Source organism: Bombus affinis, chromosome 3 (assembly GCF_024516045.1).
Source record: "Bombus affinis isolate iyBomAffi1 chromosome 3, iyBomAffi1.2, whole genome shotgun sequence".
Taxonomy (NCBI): Eukaryota; Metazoa; Arthropoda; class Insecta; order Hymenoptera; family Apidae; genus Bombus; species Bombus affinis.
Window position 1 is genome coordinate 12,896,337 of NC_066346.1, and position 16,155 is coordinate 12,912,491.

The following is a 16,155-nucleotide window of genomic DNA, read 5'->3' on the forward strand; positions in this document are numbered from 1 at the left end:
TTCGGAGAATCGAAGGTTTTAAGTTTCATGAATATCAGAAGGTTTCATTAAAAAAAAAAGCGAAGCAATCAATGCAATCGTATTACAAATATATCTTCTGCTGCCAAGGAGATCCGACATATTAAACCCTATAATTATTAGTAGAAAGAGAATTTACATTGAATAAAATATTCTTTCTTGAGACATCAACAAGACAGTTTCATTCAAATCAAAACCTTCATCCAGCAAATCCCACGAATTTTACAATTTCCTTAATCGTCCAAAATCTACAAATCCTACAAAATCTACAAGATCTACGAGATAATGAAACGATGAGAAAGAAACGGGGAAGAGAGTGGCAAATAAAACCAAGACAACTGGAAACCAAGACAATTTCATCCAAATAAAAACCTTCATCCAGCAAGTTCTCCAAATTCTACAATTCTCTGCATCTCTTAATCCTCCGAATGTACAAATCCTACAAAATCTACAAAACGATGCACGATGAAGAAGAAACGCAAAAGGGGATTAACAAACATTTCGTAAACGATGTTAGCAATAAAAAGCGATGAGAATTTAACAGACCATGGCGACATTTTTATAAGATCGCTATATACTTTAGCTTAATTGGTACATCTTCGATAGAGTACTCGATGAATCGGACGACGAGTGATGGAATATGAGCGTCGAAGAAGAAATGGAGAAGCTGTTTAACAAAATATTTCGTAGACGATGTTAACAATAAAAAGCAGGCGACTTAAAATATTCGACGGTGACAACGAAAACATCGTTGAAACGCATACGGCCGACCCAGATCTTTTTTCTCGGTTGCGCGATTCTCTCGATACACCTGCAGCTTTGCAGTCGCACAGAACCTGCCCATACTCCTCGCGTGTATCCTGTGTTCGATGAGTCCGGAGCCAATATTATCGCAACACGCTCCACTGATTATAGGCTAGGCTTTGGCTGGCGGACAATGCGCATTAAAGATCGGCCGTGTAGATCATGTGCATCTCCTATCCGAGGAACGTCGCCATGGAACAGGACGATGCACAAGCGTTAGACGACACGATCGAGTCGCGTTGGCGTTTGCACGCCATTCCACGCCGCATCGCTTTGGGGTCACTGACCCATTTTATCGCGAATTTCATACCACGTTCCGTGAAACCATCGAGGTTACTTGAAAATGATGATTTATGTATCTAAATTGTTCGGTTTGGCGAAATTTTAATATTTGAATATTTCTGACAGGGGGGAGGGGGGAGATATATTTTGCAATATTTTATTAGGAATTTTATAACACGTTCGATAGAATTATGAGAGTTACTTGGAAATGCTATGCGAATGTTTTTAATTTATGATTTAGCGTAATGTAGGGGTAATTGGATTTTTCCGATCTTTGTAATTCGGATTTTTTTTTTTTTATTTAAGGAAAAGTTTTCGAAATGGATACGTGATTTTGATTAAGAAAATTTCTGTGCTCTCTTGCTTTTTAACAGGCGAAAATTTATACGCGGTACGAGTGATATGAATATAGGTGAAAGCATCTTTCGTCTTTTTACCTTCGCGTAGAATTGTAAAAGAATACAGTAATATAGTTAGTGAATATTGGATCAACGATGGTTGGAATTTATATTGCAGACATTTTATCGCGTGTTCTTTGATGTTTTGTAGGGGGTGGTTGTAGCCTTAGTAGGTATAATTTATAGCAGATGTTCTGCAAGAATGCTTGAGAAGAAGTAGGTAAATGTATTAAAAAATATAGTAGGACCATTGCGAATGTCTAGAATTAAATCTCTTGAAGTACTCTAGATAAAGTGGATGGAAAAATTAAAAGATAAAACCAAGAAAGATTTATAACCGATATTAAAGGCACAGAGAAAGATTTATAACCAATATTAGGGGCATACTAAGTAATCAACAAATTCAAAATTTTTTTTTAATTGGATAATTTTGTTGATAAGGGATAAAATATTGTACAAATATAATATTAAGGCAAAAATGAAAATCTTCCTGTGTGAATGATATTCAAAATTAATTTAACTATTAATTTTTAATTTTTCAAAGTATATTAAAGTATTTGAAATACATTATTTGAATTGTTACGAGATAATAATTGAATGTTCCTATTGAATAAAGAAAAACGTAAAGTGACACAAAGAAAATGAGAACTTTTGTTTTCTTCAGTTTCGAAATGTTAGATAGAACAGTTTAAAACTAAGGAGGACAGAACACATTCTCGGTACTTCTGATGCATTTATAAGCGGATAAAAATAAATTTAGCTGGCAACTTTAACTTTCAAGGAATTCTTATCAAGTATTTGGAGAAGAGTAAGTTTTATAGTTGAGGAAACACCTCCGCTTCGGTTTCGAAGAATTGTACTAGAATGCAATAAGGTTTTATAAGATACATACCTAGTATAACTCGAGAGATTCTCTGTCGGCTATTTCCTTATGAAATTGAATAGATCGCGGATCCTTGTTTCACGAAGACTTGCCTATTCAACCATGAAGGACTTCCTTAGGTCTAGAAAGCTGTACACATGTAATCATTTCTATTCTGTGGGAACATAACAGTACTCTCTATAATTCTAACTTCGATACGATTATTTTTCCAGATATACCCTTTATTTTACCAAAAGTGTAAGATTACGTTACCTTTAGCTATAAATCAAAATCAATGAATAACAATGCATGGTAAGTTTATCTACTCGATTATTTTATCAAAAAATAATTAGTGCAATTGGAATATTTGATCATCAGCTATAATTAAATCTCTTGAAGTACTCTAGATAAAGTGGATTGAAAAATTAAAAGGTAAAACCAAGAAACGAATTTTATTTTATTCAATCGATCTGTAATTACAATTAATGATTAAATTAATTATTTAATTGTCTATTGAGTTAACAAATAACTATTAAAATTTTCTTCCTTGCGTGAAATTAATATTTGAATCTAGCCCGTAACATAAGTAGCATCAATCAGTTATCGTCATTATCGATGTTTACTTACACATTCGCATATAACAAACAGGACTTTAATTAAACCTTGGTTGAATAGAACCTTAATTTATTTCGATGAAAACTAACAATTGGTGATTGATGATTAATATTACTCTGTATTTAATTAACGATTGATGATTGACAACCAATACTTATAATTACCGATCGATTAATTTCACCGATAAATTAAATCATCGATTATTGACGATTAATCTCTCATAATTGTAAACATTAATCTTGCTATGATTTTGTATTTTCTGTTTTTTGTTTTTTTAGCAAGACAAAAAAGCCTTTGAGCATTTCAATAAAAATTGTATCATAAAATGAAACCGAAAATTCGGTGATATTAATAATAATTACGAATTTTTCATATTTTCTTCGTACATTTACAAAATTGTTTAACCATAGAAATATGACTAAATTGAAAATGGTTGAAAGTATATAAGAAGGTTAATGAATCAATTTTAAAAGTTTAACCAATTATTTCCCAACTTTCAATCGTATCTTCTCAGAAAGAACCTAAGGTATAGGAAATGAAATAGATATCATCATAAATCTATGGAACGTATGAACTGACCATGTAACATGCTTGCTAACATATTCTATCGATTCTACAAAGGCACGTAGTGACGTATACATGGAGTTGTATGAGTCAAATTCTCAACTTTCCATTCATACTTCATATCTCGCGGCCACATGTACGATCAACGTAGTATACATGTAACACGAATAAGAGACTGGATAATAGTTAGCGTTCTATTAACCATAATCGAGGACAGAAAATTGTATAGTTTGCAAGCAACAAAAATTGTCATTTCTCTTTTCTTTGCCTTCCATAGTGGTGTTCGTATTTTCATGCGCTAAAATCAATATCGTAATTGTTGAACAAAACAAGAGAGAAATTTTCTATCATTCCCGACGAATGTGTCGTCAATACTGAATAATAATTTTAACGACGAACTTGTGTTGGAGCCTTGTAAAGAAGATCTTGGAAAATTAATGGTTTCGAGAAATTTAGATTTGGTGTTATTTGAAAAGTATGTTGATTGAATCAATCAAAAAAGGGAAAACATAATTAGGTAAATTTTCTGTTTTTTACAAAGAAATCAAAATTTTACTTGTCTTTGATCTCATGTCAAATATCTATCTTTTTCTAGCATTTTAAACAATTCTATTCAACCCTTGATTTTTTTCACGGCGATCTTACGAAAACATCTCACAAATCACGATCAATATCTGCCAAACATCCAATCTCGAAGCTTCGTTCGATTATTCTAAAACTCCGATTCGTCTTCTACCTGTCCCTAAGGATTTCCTCGAGACTCGAACCGAGTAACTCAACCACAAAGCGACCACGTTACGCGATTCCCTGCAAATGGAACGTCGGTGTTCCAACTTTCGGACAGTCGAAATCGAATTCAAACTTTTCTCTGACAATCTGATTCCAGAGTCTCGAAAGGATTGGTATTTTAAGTTGGCTGCTTGTAATTAATGCTCGGTTGCATACCTCGGGTACCTGTATCATTTACAGGATATTTAGTACAGTTGAAAAGTTGCTAGAATGTTGTTATAACAAGATACTGATACGAATCTATCGAGAAACAAGTAGCAGTTACTGCAATAAAGATCTATTCGAATGACGAATAATGTATTAGATCTCAAAATTCAGATCTCAATAAAAGAACAAAACTGTATCTTATCGTGCCTTTTCACAGTACGTAAATTTAATTGGTTCAATTCGTTTCGCAAATGATATCAAAATTCCACGGAACTTCCAAGCTCATAGTTTCGCGAGATGTTTCTTGCAACAAATAAAATGAATTATTTATTTCAATTTCTCACCTGGCTTATTCGATTTATATTCCTTCGTAATGATTTTCGATTTTCTAATTAGAAGTAGATATCCGAGAAAGACTATAGTTTCACTCTTGTCCCAATAAATGAATAGTTCTATTGAAAAATTTAAAAGAATTATTTATCTATTAGATGATCAAAATTTTACTCAGATTTAAATCATACTATAAAATCCAACAAATAACTGTTGATTAGTTATTTTCCTACAACTCTTACAAACAGCTTTACAATCTTTGATCGACCATTATTTTATACAAACTACTGCCCATTTAATCATTTCCTGATTAATCTATCGCAATTCTCACTTCTTACACAAGACGAGCAGGTGTCCTAATACTTACGTACGTGGGTGTACATGTAGAATGTAGAATGCAGACAATGCGGAGACGATCCATTTGCACGAGATGCTTACGATGTGTCGGTGCACGTGAACGAGCAAAAAGGGACGGGGACAGAGAGAGAAAAAAACGAAGAAAAATTAATATCCGCGGAGAAGATAGCGAGCTTATCGGCCGTTTGCCAGACAGGCGGCACCAGTCGTGTTTCGTCTCTCGATCGGTTTAGGCGAAATCGCGTTCACATTCAATTACGATCGTCCGATTTTCGCTCGATTCATGACGTGTGGATATCGTTCAATTTCTACAAAAATATTTCAGTGCACTCACACGAGAATAATTTGTAAAAGGTTTCGCGTAATCAGGAGTTTTATTAAGCGCAAGTGAATCGATTGAATCGCGAAGGAAAGTCCGCGAATCGTTTGTTCGTGGTTTTCGTTTGTGAGTCAATGTTTCCTTGAGAAATGGAATAATCGATCGTCCCTTGAGATTTACTGGAATAAAGGTAGAAAGAGTTGTGCAGGATTCTTGGAATATCTTTGGATCGGATTGTAGGGTTTATCCGTGGGTGGCGAATAGCTGTTTTGCGAATTCGTGGAGATGCGGAGGGTTATTGAGTGAACGCTGTTTTGTCGTGATCTCTCGGTCGTCTTTTGTGCAAACGCGTATTTTCTGAGAATACTGGAAAGTATAGAAAAGCATTTTGTATAAACAGGGATTGAGTTGTATAAATTTTTGTATAATTATAAATATCTTGTGAGTTTAACCCTTTCAACGTGGAATTTTTCGAATATTAAAAAATAAATTTACCTTTAAAATTGGATGAAATATCTAATTTTATTACCTACATTGTGAATTCTGTAAATGCTTATAAATATAATTATATACACATAAGAATAATTATATTAATAAAAAAAGAAAGGACATAAATTAAAATATTAAGTCAGTTTAGCCGAAAACGAACAATTATTTTGTAATGTACAATGTAGCGTACAGTAGATACATGTAACACGAAAGGTTTAACATTTCACGACTATTTTACTAATCGTTTACAAAAAATTATCAATAGTTTATTTCATTGTATTTATAATTGATTGAATCGTTATCTCTAATTTTGTTATCAACTTTGTTAATCGTTATCGATTTAATCAGTTACATATATGTAGCTACATGATTCACTCATTCATATTTCTTATTTACTATTTATACTTTCCAATGCACATTGTTGCAAATTATTTTTCTGTAATTAAAATTGTCACTTAAGAACAATAATTGATTTAACTTAAATAAAATTGAACGATCAAGTCTGAAACTCTTTTCATGGAACTTTTTGTTCGCTTCATTAATCGATTCGATCTATGTAACTTAGTATATGTTGGCAATGAAAGAAACGCGATACCTGGATATTTTTATTGCACTTCGCAGTTCACGAATTTTATTCGGAACTAATTAACAATGCTTCACTTGTTATGTATTTTTAATATTTCTTTGCCAATACTTGCCCCACAAAATTTTCCATACCCCAAAATAATTTTATAACTTGATGTTTCTATGAGTTCTACTTGTCCTCCTTCTTTTTGCAAACATTATTGCATGAGACAAAGAAAGCTGAAGTAAATATCGAAATAAGCAAGTCAAGTTCAGATTCAAGAATTTGTCCAATGAACCATTAATCAATTTCAACTTTCCCAACAAATCGTCCAACAATTTTTCATATAAATTTAGTCAACCAATATTTCAATTTTAATTAACCAATACATTATCTTTCTTAAACATAAACGTTGAAAATGTACTGTACGAAATTCCTCGAAATTTGCTAAAAATCCAATGCATCTTAATCTGACAAAAGTTACCCCATTCTCGAACGCCCTTTAATGTTCGTCAATTAAATACAGTACAACAACCCGTCAATTATTCCACTGTAATAATAAACACCAGCGAGCCATCGAACCATCCCGCAGAACCAATCCAAACAATCATCGCCGCAAGCTTGTCCGTAAACCTAACTTCTCCAAGCGCATCTCTCACAATTCCTATGTTCATACGCTGGTTCCCAAAGACTTAGAAGCACCTTTCGCATGCCTTCGAGGACCACGTCCTTTGTACTAGAATTTTCTAGTAGCAAATAGAAGGCGACAGTGTCGGCCGATTCTCGGCACTCGGGAGCAAAATACCAAAAACAAGACTAGAGGAAAGAGAAAAAACGTTGGAACATAAAATACAGAGCTTTTGGAAGAAAGAAAGAGAGAGGAATAGAGAGATAAAAAAAGGAAAGAGAAGAGAGTTTCACTAACATGACGCTTGGAACAAGCGTCGCGTCGTTGGAACGGAATTTCACGACCGCGTTTCTCGTCTCGCGACGAGTTTTTCGGTGCTGGCGTGTGACGCCAATGGTGTCGAGACGAGGGGCCGCAGGAAGAACCGAAAATAAAGTAGACAGCCGGCGAGAAACGCGTATGAATATGCGTGCGCTTGGCAGCCCTCTTGCTGTGCTTGGGCTACCGCCTCTCGCCGTGTTGGTCCGGCCAAAGGAGGAAATTTTTAGCTCGTTGGTATACATCCGTGTATACAATGCGTCTCACAAACGTAAAACCACCCTGAAATTTTCAATCCTTACGCAGGTACAAGATACGGGACGGTACACGATAATGTCTGATTAGAGGTATCAGAAAATTTATGAATAAAACAGAGAAGAAGCCAGATATTACTATGTTATCGTTAGAGTCTCATTTTAGTGTACATTGAGTACAGTTTTCAAATAATAAGCTACTACATACTCCGAATCATAAGACGCTTCAACTAAGACATCTATTTATAGATATTTGTTGATCCTACAGATATGAATATGCTGCAAAAAAAAAAAAAAAAAAAAAAATAAATGCAGCGAAAAAATCACATAAATACAAATTCGTTCTATTGGCCAGGCGTTATAATGAATGCTTTACGTGAAATGTTTTACATATTTTATACGTTTCGATGTATTATTATTTCCAAAAACATTGTTCCTTAGTTGTAGTACAAAACGATTAATTTTCTACTATTATCTAAAAACTCGCTAAATTTGATAAGGGTTATTTTCATCACAAGCACCTCGATTGATGATTTTTGGATGATTTTATATTTTATAGTTATGAGACGCAGTGTTATAGACGTAAAAGCTTTTGCGATGCACCAGCCTCGGTAGACAGTTTACACGACTGCTGCATTCGTCATGAACATCTCTGCTCCTGTTATTTGTCTTAATAATTCTACGTCCGTGTCGCTCTATTTCGTGGAGATCCACTGTGTGTAAATATTTTAAGGAGATTTTTCACGAGACCGTCTCGACTACGTCGCACAGTGGCCATTGCTCCCGCTCGTTTTCAAGGGGGAGGATGTTTTCTATTATATTCTTTGTCATTTTTAAAAGAGCTTGCTAAAAAGAGCGTTGTTCATTCTGCCTGCATGGCTATGTTGGAATTTTTGGCTGAGTCGCTTGGGAAGCAATAGATGAAATTAAGTTTGAGATATTTTAAGGAGGTGGGCAATTTATTTGCGATTGATTGTTTAAGAAATGGAGTAGACTTTTTCATCTTTGAAAGATGGATAATTAGATTAGATTAGATGCTGGGATTGTATATAAAGCGGCAGAAACTTTTATAAGAATATTATACGGTGAATCGTTAATCGTAAAATAATTAAGAAGATAATTAATTTCTTACAGATATCGGTAAAATATTTCTTCAAAACTGTTATGGTTTATAAGACACAACTATCTTAGTCATTTTGTACCTTAAATTATTATATGATTCACGCGTAAATCATTATTAGCAATCCAAGATAAGAATGTATGTTTAGGAAACAAAAACACACCTCGTAAGCTCATATCTTCTGATAATATTCTCCAAATTTTTCCTAAAATTTCTCCCATATCTACTACGTTCTTTCAATTTTATGACAGGCTTCAGATTTCGTCTTAAACTCTTCCACTTCGAACAACACACAGTGGTTTGCACTTTAGATGGCAGATTGTTTTTCTTTTCTATAGAAAACCTTGTGTCCTAAAACTTACATGATCGGGTCTATCCTATTCGACTTCTGTCCTAAAATTTCCCCAGACAAGCTTTCTACGAAACACGTGTTCGACCATGTGTCTACCGCTTTCGTAAAAATCACACAGAAGCTGAATTTTGTAAGAACTCGTATGAGAACAGGATCGATGAATGACGCGACATACTTTCTTTTTCCAGAACACTATGCTTTTAGCGAGCATTTTTAGTTGAGTTTTGCGTCTCCTTTCTTGTTACGTTTTTACGATAGTGTTTGTAATGAACCATGTGATACCATTTTTTTATGAAGATGAACTGAAATGCTTTTTATTATGTACTCTGACGTTATAGCAGCATAAAACGAGATGAGGTTTACGTCTGCGGGAAGGTTCTTTCGATTATTAGCTTTCTCAAAGTTTATTCTAATAATATAATGATAAAACTTTTCTGTTTTTCGATCAGTGAAATATTCTGTAATAATTAAACTAATTTAATGGGTGCAAAAAAGGTTGCCCTATAAAATTTTACAGTTATTAAAGTAACGTTCTATAATAATACAGATTTGTTTCTCTATAAATAGCAGGTTTTCGAGAAGTTTCTGCGTGAGTCTGACTTTTTTAAAGTTACTTACGATTTATAAGAAGATCTCGTAACAATGTCTACGATACTATTTTTTTCAGTGCTTACTGAGAACGTCCATTCATGATCATCGCAGATTTTTCAAATTTTGTGCGAATTTTAGAACTGCGTAAATATAGAATCTTGTTCTTATTTTAGCGATGTAATTCTTTTTAGCAAACGTAACCTGTGTAAGCAGAAATTTTATATTCTTTAAATACAAGAATATTTTTCTTCCACCGTCGACTGAAATATCATCACGAAATTCCGCGTTATTTTCGAATATTCTCTGTCACAATTTCGACAATTCCAAGTTCCTCGTTCTCAAATTACTAAAACAAGGATAATATCCATTTTCCATTATTTTTCTTACTTGAAATGTTACTCCAAAATTGTTATAACTACCTTTAAACATTATTCTATATAAAACTCCAAAACTTTCGACACACCCTGTACATTCCTCATTTTTAAAACGTCCATTCAAATTCATGTTCTTGCTATCGAGATCCATTCGTACAGACTTTATTCTTATTTTAACACAAAAGATCTATACTTGGATTTCTATGCACCATTTTTGAAATACTCGATGCACAAAACTCCCATTTCTTTCCCAAACTTATCCAATTACAACTTCACGAATCTCAGCCAATCTTTCGGTTGGATTTCCGCGAAATCCTCTGGAAGGGGCATCCGTCGATCATAGAGAAGTCATTCAACACTGTCAAAGCCGGCAAGTTCTATCACTGAACGCTCCATTAGTCCACGATAAACGCTATCGCGCGTCCTATTTTACTTGTCCTATACGATCTGACAGCGCCAAGTATCGCCACGGTTCTCCCTACGTCACTGCGTGCGTAGTCACGTGACGACGACCAGTCGAGTCACTCTTTGGCCCTCAAGAATCGTTCACACACACGATTCACGATTCAGTTTATCGTGACCCGCGATGTGTTCGGGACCGTGCGTTAGATCTCCGATACATGTTGGCTCTGGGCAACCAGAATGGCCGTCTCCTTTCACGGGTAATCCAAAGATATTTCGACCTTGATACACAAACGCGAACCGATCCTCCGTGAATGTTTTATCGCGGATCGACTATCGGTGACTTATTAAGCCGAGCGAGGGTCTTAAAGTGTGTCATTTCAACGAGGACAGTGTTGCGATTGTCTCTAGCACGAGTTTTACTCTCCACGCGTTTCTTTCTCTTCTTCTACCGATTGATAATATGTATATTAGCGTGATATAACAAATATACAAGTGAGTTTTTTTTATTTTAAGACGAGATGGATTGTGTGTGATTTTTTGGTCGTTTGATAAAGAAATGGAGAGGAATGGTGAAAGCACGATGTGAAAGGACAATCGAGTATATACGATTGATAGTTCCATGGAGTTCTATATTATACTGTGCTCATTTTAAACAATTCTCTGGCTAAATATTAAAAAGTGAAAGAGTGGAGAAATTTTAGTTGTCTTTGTGATTTTATTCAGTGCACCAAGTTTTTAATCTATTTATGATTAGATGTTAGAAGATTCATGTAATTATATTGGACTTCTTGAGTTGTGTTTAAGAAGTTGAAGATCAGAGGTGTTTAATGTTATACAATTTTATATGGATGAACAAAAGTGAGATAGAGGACTAAAGTGTGTTTGAAGAGGTAGAGTGAAATGGAAACTGGAGAAAGTGGTTGAAAAATTGACGCGAGTGTATAGTTTCGATCGACGAAAATGTTGAAGCATATGAATCGAACTGGACGACCTCGGGTCGTCGTGAGAAAGAGGAAAGGTCGTTCGTTATCCAGAAGCTGGCCTGGCACACCGAGGCCCTTATCGATTGTCTCGAACGAGGTAAAAATATTCGTTTCGTAATTAAGAAAACACGATGACAGCCTTTATCGTTTAGTTCGTATCTTAACACATTGTATGCGGGAGACAAACATATCTCTCGTTGTATAGTCAAACGTAACTTTACTAAATATTAGTCTCAAAAGAAATATTCTGTCTAACTGTGAGAAAACGCAATAATTGTAAAAATATATAAAACAATTTTTTGCGTGCTTTTAGATATTTACGAAATTTGTTCGTTTTAATTAAATGCAAGATAAAATATAATGAATATGTTAATATATGTATATCAATAGTATAAATATGATGATGTAGAATATAATATTCCACTAGAAAAAAATCCAGTATTTGATGTCTAATAAATAGTAAAAGTTAAAATATGTTTTGATGTTTGATAGCATACGAATTGTTTTATTAAGATTCTATTCCACCCATAATGTCTTCAGTAAAATACAATTTGTAAATACTGCTATTTCCTGAATCGTTTGACTTTTAAATAAACAAGTGCACAACACGAATTTTGCATTGAAAATTTCTCCAAAAGGCTAAACCTTGAAGAAATATGTGGCTTTGATACGCAACGTGTTAATAAATAGATTAATCTTAACAAGCACGATATCTTAACGAGGCATTTCGTTTCTCAATCGCGCAACGATATCGTAAAGAAAACATAGGATCTCGTTCGTTTGGAGTTTAAACTAACGAAATAAAAATCGAACGTGGTACGCTGCATTTACATACGCCGCAAATATTTCGTAGAATTATTTACGTGAATATTTAGCAAGCACGCGTTCGTGCTCGAATCAGGCGATGAGCATAGTCATAGAACGTTGGTATTTTTATGTTGGTAAATAGAATTCGAGGTTACAAATTGTGGCAAGAGGGAGAAGGTTGTTAGTGGTATGATACTGAATTCGCCGTGTGTTTATTGCTGGTATGCCTTATTAACGTGAATCGGTGAAATAATGGAATGCGTGGAATCCCATTCCATCGTTTGTCTCGTGGTAAATTGAGCTAAATATTTTTGTTTGTCGTAATTAAGTAATCGATCTGACTTTCGTAGTGAAAAATTGTTCGTAATATTACGGTAGATTCATTAATTTATAGATTGAAAAGACTACGTTATGCATTGGAGCTTAGTTCTTAAATATCGATTTACAAGTTATATACGCGTATAAATACGTAATAGAGAAAATGTATGGACATATATATAATGTATATATTCAATTAACATATTTTATTGCAACATATTAATAGAAAATGGTCGCTATTTATTGCAAATATATAACTATTTAACCTTTATTGTCAATTACATATATTTCACTAATTTACTTTTCTAACTGTTATAAATCTATTTTAATTCTTTGTATTTTATTAGTATATTATTATATTAATATCAAACAGCTTATTTATAGCAAATTATTGCCTTATAGATATACCTCCTCATAGAAGTTAAAGTGAAATTACGTTAATTGATTATAACTTTTCTCGTAAACAAAACAAACTTCCAGTTACCAATACTTAAACCTTATCCATTCAGCTTGCATCATTCTGATCTTCTATTCAATCTTTCCCTCTCCACGTCATAACAAGCACAATATAAACCTCTCGACATTTGGAACTCGAAGATTAAAAATATATCCAAAGTATAATATTTTTATATCGTAATAATAGTATTACGTTTATAATAATATTATTACATCTTATCTTAGTCTTGTATTTTACTATTACTATAATTATCGCTGGTAACTAGCCAAGTTCATATAAACAAATTGTTAAATTCAGTCTTATCGAAAACGAGGCATCGCGTGAAAAATTTGTATTCTATATTTTCGATTTATTTTGCATAGAATCACTCCCTTGCCTCTTGTATATTCATAAAAATACGAATCTTTATGCATTACATATTCACAGTTTATGATTAACAGATTTCCGATAACCCTGTTCTTCGTTAATGTTTATTGAAAACTAAATGAAACGGGTTAGGTTTTGCTAGTGCATAGTTAGGTTTGTTAGTGTATTCCATTCGCGGCAGAAACGCTCGGCTTTATCGCTCGCTCGCGCCTGTACGCGCGCGTGTATGCGTTCGCCCACGCGGAGCCGAAGGGCCCACGCAGAGCGTGAATATATAACGAGGACGAGCGAAAGATAAAGGGACAGGAATGCGAGGAGACGTAGCCCGATCGTCTGTTATCGAACGATCCGCGCGTAATTGCTACGCTGGGGATGAACATTTCGCACGACGTTCGCGTGTATCTGCGATTTCGTTGGAATTCATTATGGTTGTCATTTATTTGCTCTTCATTTTTGGAGACGCGTTTTTCAAAGTTGCATTGAGAATTTGATAAGTATATACCTAAGTTTAGTGGAACTCGGCTAATTTCGATAGACCTAGATATTCTATGTTTATTTAGGCACATTCTAAGATACGTTTATGTGTCATTTTGCCTTTCTTAGTAGAAAAACTTAGAAATTTTATAGTTCTAGGTACAAGGAAAATATAACATGGATGAAAAAGTTCGTTCACGAGCGTGGTTAATTCTGTTTTCTTTCTTTTCTTTTTTAAATAAAATGTTCAATCCTCCGTAGCCAAATTCGATGGAATAGCGAATTTTGAATGTGACATTATATCGTCACATACTTACATATACATCGATGCTAAGATAGAATTGTATTTAATATTTGATTTCAAGAAACTAAAGCGCAAATCGTTCCTGGAACACTCAACTTTGTCCATTCTACTGTTTTTTGATTATCAAATACGTTCGATATATCAATATCTACATATTGGAAATTTATGGAGCAATACGACGACACGTGATAAGAACAGATGTAGAGTGTAAATATAAGGGTTTAAACTGGAACTGTTAATCTTGGTATACACAATTCCTCTAACTGTGTCCGATAAATTGCTTGATTTATCGTACAATCGACATGACGCGACGTATAAAGTGTAAATTCTTTCAGATTGTGCCATTTTTAGCAGTTAAATTATGATTGAAAACCAGATAATCATAATCAAATAGATAATCATAATACAAAATGATAATAGTAATGAGAAAAGTTGTTGAAAATAATTGCTGATGTAAGGTTCAGATTAAATATTGTGGTCGTAGTTCGTAGGCGTTAAGAGAATCAGATAATGAGGCTAATTTCGAGACTAATAGTTATCAAGTTAAACGAATGAAGCACTGCTTGGACACTTCAATATAAATTTGTAATGCATCGATTAGTAAGAGCAATTTTCAAATTATGTACTTGGTAGTAAGATCGGGTGGACGTGGTTATGTGTATTTTGGAAATGTTTGACCATTAGATGAAATTGCCACTAGTACCAATGTATAACAGTCGAGTGTATCGATTATTGGTGGGATAATTTGAAGTACTGTTAATGAAGTCTGAATAGAATATTCTTGTCTGCGAAAATCGAAAACAACTTTTTATTCTTTTTACGTAAACTTAACAGGTTAACGGATCTTTGATATTAATTTAGTATGTATTATTATTCGGTTATTTTTAATTTCAAATTTGAATCACGACCATGATAGAAGCATTTATTTTTTACCACGATCTGGCTTTGAAAATGAGGATCCAAAAACAATATGTTTCAGCTCTTATTCAAGTTATTCTCTAGAAATTTGAATAGAAATAATTTCGTGTATGTATTCATTTAAAAATTAATTTCTCCATTCACTTTTTACTTTTTATATATTATAATAAAACTTTCATAAACATTAAATGATCTTTAAATATTTCTTTCAAATATAGTGTTGTAAAGTAAAATGACAATGTTTTGTTAACCTTAATAAGTAATATTTTTTAGAAAAAAGGCAAACATTATATGTACATGTTTGTCCTCCATACACAATACATTAAAACTGCTTGATCATAAAAAGAAAATATTGGAGAAGAATAATTGGACATTTGACGCGCGCACGATTACTACAAAAATAATTTCACCATCGAGACCCAAAAACATTGACCGGGATCGAGAAATACCGAAGTGTTTCGCAGTGTCACGGACAACAATTGCCGAACCTTGAGCGCTAGTGGAAACGATGAAGGTTCATGGCTAACAAAGCCACAGACTTATATTAGGCAGTTGTTAATCAGTCGACCGAGTCGATCGATCTAAAGTCATTCGACTAAAACATTTATACCACAACCTTGTTTTTCAGTGATTTTTATTATTAAAAATAATTAACGTAGCGGAAAGAAATGTTAACCTGTAATATCAGTAACCATAAACAATTTTTACTATCTGAGTTCAAAAAGTCGATAAAAAAAACACGTCATTGATGGGTTAGAGGAAGAACACAGAAACTACTTGAACTTCGAGCATTAGCAATTATAACAAAGGAACTTTGGCAAGTGATGTACAAAAAATATTACACAAATATTAATTGTTTCATTGTAAATCTTAACATATGATTAAAGTGCCAAAATAGTCCAACAGTTAGTATATTTTAATTTAAAAAGTATTTGTTATCAATGTGT

General features: G+C 33.7%; 1 protein-coding gene across 14 annotated transcripts in view; it reads left to right on the top strand.

Annotated features, from left to right (window-relative positions):
• Nucleotides 1-16,155, top strand: part of LOC126914650 (rap guanine nucleotide exchange factor 2-like) — a 250,210-nt gene that overhangs the window by 206,996 nt on the left and 27,059 nt on the right. The window contains exon 1 of one of the 14 annotated variants that reach the window (XM_050718842.1): nt 10,614-11,661. The exons of the other annotated variants lie outside the window; for them this stretch is intronic. Coding sequence (XP_050574799.1) covers nt 11,542-11,661 — 120 coding nt within the window. The 5' untranslated portion in view covers nt 10,614-11,541. Of the gene's footprint in view, nt 1-10,613; nt 11,662-16,155 lie in introns of those variants that run through there. 14 annotated transcript variants of the gene reach the window in all.